At 41.8% G+C, this 9,807-nt stretch overlaps 1 protein-coding gene across 1 annotated transcript in view; it reads left to right on the top strand.

Annotated features, from left to right (window-relative positions):
- The window catches only part of LOC101845695, a 34,007-nt gene extending 30,672 nt beyond the window's left edge, over positions 1-3,335 (top strand). Inside the window, exons 5-6 of the mRNA XM_035970012.1 lie at positions 15-146; positions 2,419-3,335. Of these exons, the coding sequence (XP_035825905.1) occupies positions 15-146; positions 2,419-3,009 (723 nt within the window). The 3' untranslated portion in view covers positions 3,010-3,335. The remainder of the gene's footprint in view (positions 1-14; positions 147-2,418) is intronic.
- Positions 3,336-9,807: the final 6,472 nt, after the last annotated feature.

The following is a 9,807-nucleotide window of genomic DNA, read 5'->3' as shown; positions in this document are numbered from 1 at the left end:
CCCCCCCCTCCCAGGACTCGAGCGGAGAGATAGTGAACTTGGAGTCGACTGAGCTGGAGTTGGACGCCAACTACCTGGGCTCGTGCTCCCTGGGCCGACCCTGGCCCTACACTCTGAAGGTCGGCAACTTCCTCCTCATCTTCCAGGTGGGTGCTTGGCGGGTGTTCCGTGTGTGGTGGGAGGTTGGCGGGTGTTCTGGTGTTGTATGGTGGGTAGTTGGCGGGTGTTATGGTATAGTGGGAGGTTGGCGGGTGCTCTGGTGTCTTTCCTCCTCATCTTCCAGGTGGGTGGTTGGTGGATGTTGTTGTGTGGTGGGTGGTTGGCGGGTGTTGTTGTGTTGTTTGTGTGGTTGGCGGGTGTACAATGTTATGGTGTCTTCCTCTTCATCTTCCAGGTGGGTGGTTGGTGGGTGTTGAGTGGTGGGTGGTTGGCGGATGATGGTGTGGTTTGCTTCTTCTTTCCTCTCAAACTCCTATCGTACTTATCTCCCCTTCTTTCTTAGTCTGTTACTGTTACCCTCTTGTAACACATCACATCTTCTGGTGCTCACTTATGACCGTATGCAGTTGCGAGCGCCGTAAAACCTTTACAAAAACTAAACTGTCATGGTGTGGTGGGTGGTTGGCCGGTGTTCTGGTGTGATGTTGTGTGGTGTGGTGGGTGGTTGGCGGGTGCTCTTGGGAGGTTTGCTCCTTCTTTCCTTTTAAACATCTATCGTCTTAATCTCTCCTTCTTTTTGCGTTAGTTACTATCTTGTAACACCTCTAATCATTGGCACTTATATGACCTTACTGTGTTGCGAGTGACGTAAAACGATGTACTCCTTTTTGCATGCGTGCAACACAAATTTCACAGTTCGGCACATCCTAATGGAATGTGTCGACTTTAAATGTAAAGATATTAAGACCCTTTTTGACATCATAGAGCCTAGAAGAATTTTAAGTTATATAAAAGAAATTGGACTGTTTAATAGAATGTGAAAATATATAGTTGTCATTGTCTGTGTATATATACATACGGTGTATATATACATACACTGACATTTGTATTGTATATACAAATGTAAATAAGCCTTTTCCATGTTTACAATTTTTAAAAATAAATGTTTGTTCGTCTTTTTAGCGTAATAGAAATAGTGTGATCGTTTGCGGTTGCGAGCTCCGAAAGACTCTATTAAAAACACGTCTGATTTTGTAGCGGTGAAACCTGATGGCGCTTAAATGACCAAGATTGTGTCGATAGTGCCGTAAAACATCTACCCAATCATGTAAAACGATGTAGTTTCTTTTTCTTCTTTTCTTTGTATGTTACCCTCTAGGCTCTAGTTGTGGGTGGTTGGAAGACATTTACTTTGTCGTAGTTTTGTCCTTTCTTATAAAAAAAATAAATATCCTTATAGTTTTTATCCTTTCATCTCCTTTCCTTTGTATGTTACTATTAACTTACATCTTTAATCTTCGGCACTTGTATGATCTATTTGTATGGCAAAAGACGTAAAACTTACTAAAACTAAAACTCTAAGCTTCAACCCTTTTATGACCTGGTTGCTTTGCAAGTGCCATAAAACTTTCATAAGACCCCCCCCCCCCCTTCCCTAAAAATCCCTCCCGTCCTTGTTTCCTTTTATGTTACTCTAATCTTCAGTTATTTTGCCCTGTTTTTGTTGCAAATGGCGTAAAACTCTTAACTGGGGTGCCCTGATAGTCGAAACAGACTTTGGGCTGTAGAAGCAAGAGAGGTGAGCAGCGTAAGCCGAATTCCCTGTAAGGACGTCTCTGTTGACATCCACCCCTTGGCGCTCATATGACCTTATGCAGTTGCAATCTCCGGAAAACCTCTACTAGTGGGTGATTGGCGGGTGCTCTGGTGTGGTTTGCTTCTTCTTTCCCTTCAAACATCTATCGTCCTTATCTCCCCTTCTTCTTTTTTATGTTTGTTACTCTCTTGTAACTCCTGTAATCTTCTGGCGCTCATATGACCTTATGCAGCATCGAGCGCCGTAAAACCTCTACTAGAACTAAAACAGAGAGGTGAGCAGCGTGAGCCAAATTCCTTGTAAGGACTTCTCTGTTGACATCCACCCTTTGGCGCTCATATGACCTTTTGCAGTTGCGATCGCCAGAAAACCTCTACTTGAACTTTTTTAAAATCTCTTAACTATAATAAATCTTCTTCTGTTCCATAGTCTAATGTTTAGGCTACCGGACTCGTAATCGTGAGATTGCGAGTTCGGGGGTTCGTGCCTTAGCTCGGTCCGACCTTGTGTCCTTGGGAAAGGCACTTTACACGAACTTCCCACCTGGCTCGGTGCTATCGGAGACGGACGTTAAACTAGGAGGTCCCGCCCCTTAAATAACCTAATAATGTTGATAGGGGCGTTAAACGTAAACCATTTCACCATTTTTTCATCTGTTCCAGGCCGCCTGGTCCAGGATGACTGACAAGAAATATGGCTTCCGGATAGAAGAAGGCAGACCCTTCTATGTCATCGACATGTGGCACGAGGAGTGGGGCCAGATTCTGAGAGAGAAGGAGCAGGAAAGACGGAAGCGGGCACGGAGGAGGAGAGATGATCCACCTAAGACGGTGGAAAGGGAAAAAACAGATTTGCAAGAGCATATGCGAAGAGTGTTGAGATTCGGGGCTGACATGCACGCAATGACAGTGTGGTTTAGGGAGCAGGAACTGAAGAATTCGAGGAATATTACCAGGGAGTCATACAGTCAAGAGCTGGCGACCAGGATGAGGAGTATGGAGAGAGAGAATATGGCTATGAAAATGGAGAAGCAAAGGGTACTCGAATATGGGGAGAGGATGCAGAAACAAGTGGAGAATAGAGAGGAGGAGGAGAGGCCAGAGGAGGAGAGGCAAGATGACGAGAGGGTAGAGGAGGCAAGGGCAGCGGAGGCAAGGGTAGAGGAGGCAAGGGCAGAGGGAGAGCAGAGGAGTAAGAAAGAGGAGAAGGCAGACAAAAGAAAGAAGAAGAGGAAGAAGAGAGGTCGGCATTGAGTCGTTTAACTTTGTGTACAATGTCTTTCAAGGTCATTTACTATGTAACGAATCGTGCAAGTTTATGAACAATGTCTACATTGAGCCCTGTACGTTTGTGTATCTTTCCTTTGTGTGATTGGGTCGCCTATTGCGAGTTTTAGAAACAGATTTTATTCCATGTATATGAAAACTATGAAAACGTTGTATGCGAAACAAAGTATTTTTAATTGTAATCAAAGTTTTGTTCCCACATGGATGTGGGGCAGTCTGTTTTTTCCTCGGCGTCATAAAGACTGGATGACCACCAGACTTTTATTTTTAATAAATATTTGTGTAAATATAAACTAATGAATTTGTTATTTTTTGGATAAATAGTTATTTTAACTTGAATGTATATGGGTTTTTTTTTCAGCTCCACTCTTTTTTGTCTTCTCCATGTCTGTATTATCGAATCTATTAAAAAAAAAATTTAGTAGAGGTTTTACGGTGCTCGCAACTGCATAAGGCCATATGAGCGCCATGGAGTGGATATCAACTGAGGTCTTTACATGGAACCAGGCTTACTCTGCTCACCTCTCCAGCTTTAACAGCACAAAGTCTGTTTTATCGTATCTTAATCTATCAAAATCGAATCGATGTGGGCGTAAAACAACTACATCCATATACGGAAAAAATCGTAATTATAACCTCATTTGATTGACGGAATAAAAGAACCGCATCGACGCAATGAGGTCATTTGGAGATAACTCATGAGATCATCTCTCAAATTAGACATTTTGCTTTCCAAGAATATGAGTGGTCGGTGGATATTCTGTCGCAGTCTATTTGTTTTTTTCTATAAAACATTTGTCGTCCTTTATATTTGTATGTTCCTCTGATCTACGGCACTTACATGACCTGTCTTGCAAGTGAGGTAAAACTTTTTACTCAGACTAAAGTAACTCAAACCTGAAATTAGAAAGAGAATCATAATATACACACGTTAAGGGTTCTTTGATGATAGCTCACGCGTCATCTCTCCGATATATCTTTCTTTCCACGAACTGTCCATCACATGTATGTTTGAAGGGTCTTCATTCTTTTATGGAATTATGGTCTTTAAACTTCACTCAGAAGGGAATGATGAGTACCCGGCTATAGAAGGCACGGGGGCTCTAGTGGTCTAGAGCTAGAGGTTATGGTGTTTGCATCTCATTTAATAGGTCTGGGTATGAATCCGGACAGCGACAGCAAAATTTCTTCTCTAAAAATGTCTCCTTTCACCTCCTTTCCCGCTCTCTGGCCATGTTCTGTCGTCTGCTTTCGTCTCCACTTTCAGGCCCCTCCCCACTCCCCTTTGCCCCTCCTCTGGGGTCCTGACTCTTTCTGCAGCCTTTCTCTACAGCTTCTCCTCGGCTCCTTCTCGCAGCAGTCTTTCTTCCACACCCTTGATCTTATAGTAGGTATAATCAAACATCTAGCCTTCTCTGGTAAGGTCAAAAAATCTCAGAGGTTCCGTGTGCAAGTTGCGCACGTTAAAGATCCCTTGATGGTCCTAAATTCGATAAGGCTCCCCCCCCCCCCTACAAGGGCAAATTTCCAAATTTCCTACCAACTCAGAAATGTTTAAAGTGTCCGGCGCGCTAATATGACCTTATGTAGTTGCGAGAGCCGTAAAACACTTACCAAAAAAAAAGATCAATAAAGAAGTCGAAACATTTTGTAAGTGTTCAGGGTGCCCCAAACTCAAGGGCCTCCATAAAAAGTTGAGTAAAAGAAAACCTGCCTAAGGTTAAGGAGCTTACAGAAGCTCCTTGCATAAAGAAAAGAAGTCTTTAGCAGAAACATGAAGGAACCATTAGTACAGACAGTCACACATTTATTTTTTTAAAGTTTTAGTGGAAGTTTTACGGCGCTCGCAACTGCATACGGTCATATGAGCGCCCGAAGATTAGAGCTGTTGCAAGAGAGTAACAAACATAAAAAAGAGAAAGGGGAGATAAGGACGATAGATGTTTGATAGGAAAGAAGAAGCAAACCACGCCAGAGCACACGCCAACCACCCACCCACACATTTATTTGTAACGTGAAATAAGAATCTGCATCAGAACAATAATTAGCATTACAAATAAAATTCTGCTCCATCTCTATTTCGGGCAGTTCATTTCTGTGTTCTGACGCCAAAAATGCTGTTTAGCATTCTCACACTACTGAGGTGTGGTAGTTTATACAACAAGCTCCTGATCGTCTCAATTTCTGAATTCCTGGAGGGTTTGGAATCTTTCGCGTAAGACTAGGTTTTTGAGATAACCGTTTAGAAAAAGGTTAAATGGTTTCAAAACTAGACTGAGTGGTGCCCATGGGTGATCTGTCAAGCGACTAATGACACCATCCCCAAATGACCAAAACTGAGTCGACAGTGTCGTAAAACAGCTACTCAAACAAACAAATAAAACCATCCCCAAAATGACCCTTTCAGCCAGGTTAAAACACGTTCTGTAGTGTGAGGGGCTGCTTTCTTCTAAATTAACCATTGTTGACCTCATAACAGCAGAACTGCCCCCATGAATCTCCCAAGCTTGTATCAACGGATGGCTTTTTTTGATGACTTCATCGCGCAATCTCTGGAACGTAAAATACATGTTATTATTATCCTTATGTTTGTCATGGTGTCATTCAATCATTCAAGCATAACTCTTTATTCATGAACAAGCATCTTCTCACATGGTCAACGCCTTTAAACAATAATTTCTTGAAAAAGAAAATCATATCAACAACGGAGTGGTCATCTGTAAATAGTCCCAATATGAATCCTACAGAATATGTGGAGCCCCATGAAACAGCAGCTAAAGAAACTCAACTTTGCTCCCAGTTTATATTTTTACGTTTTGTTTGGGATGAACTGACAGTTAATGATGATTATGTCCAAACGTTAACACAGCCCATGCCCAAAGGGTTTGTGCTCTTCCCAAGACCAATTTCTCCTAAATAAAACACTAATGAGTACTTGTAATAGGTTTTGCGTGGTATTTCGGACAGCTCAGTTTGCAATCAGTTTTAAACTATCTCAGTTTTTTAAACTATCGTAATAAGATATCGTTTATTGACGACTGATAAGAAATCATCCATTAATTTGATACATGTCCAATCCATCACTGTTGATGCACTTCAAGACAAGCACAAACACGCTTTTAAATTTCTTTGATTTCATTTCCCAGAATTTTGCCAAGTCTGATTCCTTGAGGTTAATATTAAGTGAACATTTAACGGGCAACTCTACAAACCGTAGATGAACTATTGTGTCAATCCGGTATGTTGCACAAGGGAGATGACTGTAGTAATCACATCCCCAAAACGGTCTTGCCTGGGTTGTTCCCCTCGTGTTCACTGTTTTGTTTTTTTAGTAAGAGTTTTATTGCAGCTGCAACATTTAATAAGGTCATATAGATCTAAGTACTAAGTGCCGAAGATATGGGGTGTTACAAGAGACTGACACTAACAAATAAAAAAAGAGGAGAGGAGACAATAACAATAGATGTTTGATATGAACGAAGGAGAAAACAACTCCAGAGCACCTGCCAGCCACACACCTCTGTTTTGTCACTACGACCTCGTCATCGCCACAGGTTTCTCTCCCAGATAATTACGGTTGACGTCATCAGTCTCCCTCTCGTGGGCGGTTGGCGGGTGCTCTGGTGTGGTTTGCTTTTTCTTTCCTATCAAACATCTATCGTCCTTATCTCCCCTCCTTCTTTTTTATGTTTGTTACTCTCTTGTAACACCTCTAATCTTCCAGCGCCCATATCACCGTATTATGCAGTTGCGAACGCCGTAAAACCTCTACTAAAACTAAACTAAAAGACTCCCTCTCCCGACTGGTGTCTGTAGCGCACTAATAGTGGGTGGTTGGCGGGTGCTTTGGTGAGGGTTTGCTCCTTAATTCCTTTCAAACATCTGTCATTCTTTTCTCCCATCATTTTTCTTTTTTCTTCTTATATTATTATTCTTTAGGAATACCTCTAATCTTCGGTACTTATATTATTGTCTAGTGATGTTGCAAGCCCCATAAAACTCAGTTGATTTTCTATTTGGATTATTCTTTTGCCCCAAGTGAACTTTATGTGGGTGGTTGGCGGGTGCTCTGGTGTGGTTTGCTTCTTCTCTCCTATTAAAATCTATCTTCCTTCTCTTCCCTTCTTCTTTTTTATGTTTGTTACTCTCTTGTAACACCTCTAATCTTCTGGCGCTTATATGACCTTATGTAGTTGCGAGCGCCGTAAAACCTCTACTAAAACTAAACTAAAGTGAACTTTATTACAAAGCTAGTTCGCTGCTCAGAACCAAAAACTCCTAACCCCATCCAATAAAAATGATTATATGTCCATAGAGCACGGTCGTACTCTGCCGCCCAAAATTTTTAGCGCACAACACCCACAAAGAGACAACAAAAGAAACTTTACCATCCACGATCCATTCAGTTTTACGTACAAGTTCCTCGCAAGAGCTATTCGTTCATTACAACATCTACAACTCTACAACATCTACTGCTATACCATACCAAGTTCTTGTGCTTCACCCCAGTAAAAAATAGTATGTTCAGTGGTGTAATCTATCTCGGAAAATGCTCTATGGGCCGACCCAAACAACAATGACGTTTTGACCGTTTTTCTTAGTTCATAAATATTAATAAGGCCGCACAATCTCAATGTGCACCAGCCGAACAAAGCCCATAGAGGCAGTCTAAAAACTAAAAATAACGCGATCTCAGACCAGTTCACGATATTTTACACAATTCATTATTCAATGCCCGTATTATGATAGCTTTGGAGCAATCCACCGGAGTGCTCACAGTGATGTGCGATTGGTCCATTGTCTTGACATCTCTAGCCCCATCTCTGTAACCCTGAACTTGAGCGAGGTCAACAGGACGTAATAGATCACTGTGTTAGAAGTTGGAATGGTGTAGTGGTGAAAGTTTTATTACTCGAGTGCGTATTCCAATGCAGGATGAATGACGTTCATTGCAAATAAATTCAGTTCACCAAGCAAAGTAACGAGAAGAGAGGGAAAGAAATAGGTCCTCACCAACCCAAAGATATCGAAATAATACAACCAATAAAAAGTGGAGTGGCTCACAGTCAGCGTTAGCAAATTATACTCATTGTAGACCTAGATTAGGCCTACTGTTTCTCCTGTCTGCTTTTTGGAACTGATGACCCCAAGTAGTCTAAGACAGGTTTTACTGATCTTGTCCATATGAAACAACGCATTAAAGTCAAGAGTCATCAAGAGCGCAGGTGAAAAATGCCGTTAAGTATCATACTTTCGGACAAGTAGACACAGCAGCGCAGCTAGTCGTTGGTCATCACATTGCAACTTCTCACAACAACGAACTGGTGAGAAAGAACAGGCACGTATTGTGTAAGGTTATCGAGCGTATTTTGTTCTGTGAAACTCACGAACTCTCCCTTCCCGGTCATGAAAAGGGTGATTTGTCGGGTACAGAGGTATTTTTCGCTAACGCTATGCAGGTTCTTCGACATTTTTTGCCCACTCTACAAAATGCATCTGCGTTCTCAGACGCGTTTGTCACCGGAATATTCTCTGGCGTCTGAAACAAGATGGAATTTACGGTCTCGAGTAATTAGCACCGTCTTCATTTGAAAAGGAAAGATCCAGCTTTGTCTTGAAGAAATTCAGTCTGAGCACTGGGACGATTATTCCGTCCACAATGGTATCCTGAATGTATTAAAGAGCGAAACATTTTCTCTTCTTTTTTCCACTTTTTCAACAAAGTGTTTACGCACGTTGATGCTGTTTATGGGATCCTCTAACACAGAAGTACAACGCCCATAGCAACCTAACAAGCTCTAGACAGGTTTAAAGTAGCCGTCGATGAAATTAGAAACGTGTCCCATCAACAAGACAGACCTCCAAGAGACGCATGCATTACAACACCAACGAAATTGCTGCTAAGCAGGCCTGTGACATAATAGTTACTCAAATTGTTGACAGTTTCTTGAAATAATATAAAATCAACGCACTCTCAATCTGCGACTCCTCCAAATTCCAGGACTACCAAAAGTCGTTTCCAACAGTTCTTTTAGGATCGTTTACAAAACTATTACTGTTTTGCATAAAATTAAAATCAAGTTACAAACAGAATTATAAGTATTACATAGCAATAAAATATTTAAATATGCTCAAGGTCGTACAATCCAGGGCCTTTATTCACCTCTGAAGGACTTCAAATTCGAGACAACATTTAGGGAAGTATGCAGAATCCTAGAGATCGCACTGACGTTTACGTTGATCCACAAGGACATCATTGACAGCATGCCCAACTTAGTCAACAGAGAATAATGGGCACTTTTGCTCCAGCAAAAGAACGAAAGAAAAACTTCTTTCAAATAGATTTTCTCAAAACAGGTAGGATGAAGAAAACATCTCAATTACATGTACATGCCCTTGACTATCTTCAACCTGGCCTGCTTTAACCTTATTGTGTACACCCACTTTTTAGACCCACGAGCCACCCCTGCCCCCCTCCTCCTGTTCCCCCCACCCCCCACCAATACCAGTTCTCCTTCTCCGGCACATAGCGATAAGGACTACCCCAGACCCCGGCACGACTTGGGAGCTGATTCAAATGCAATGGTGTCAACTTTTTGGGGTTTTTTGGCTGGGGCAACTCGATTTGGCCTGTGATGTTTAAGATGCAGTGTAGGCAGGTAGGGTAGTTTGAAAGCAGAAATGAAAAAAGAAAAAGGAGAAAAAAAAATAAAAAAAAATAAAATGGCATCAAAAGCCACGGCCTCATTTACCTCATCACCTCCC

The sequence above is a fragment of the Aplysia californica genome, unplaced genomic scaffold (assembly GCF_000002075.1).
Source record: "Aplysia californica isolate F4 #8 unplaced genomic scaffold, AplCal3.0 scaffold00209, whole genome shotgun sequence".
Classification (NCBI taxonomy): Eukaryota; Metazoa; Mollusca; class Gastropoda; order Aplysiida; family Aplysiidae; genus Aplysia; species Aplysia californica.
The sequence above is the reverse complement of the archived record's forward strand: the minus strand, read 5'-3'. Positions and strand labels throughout refer to the sequence as shown.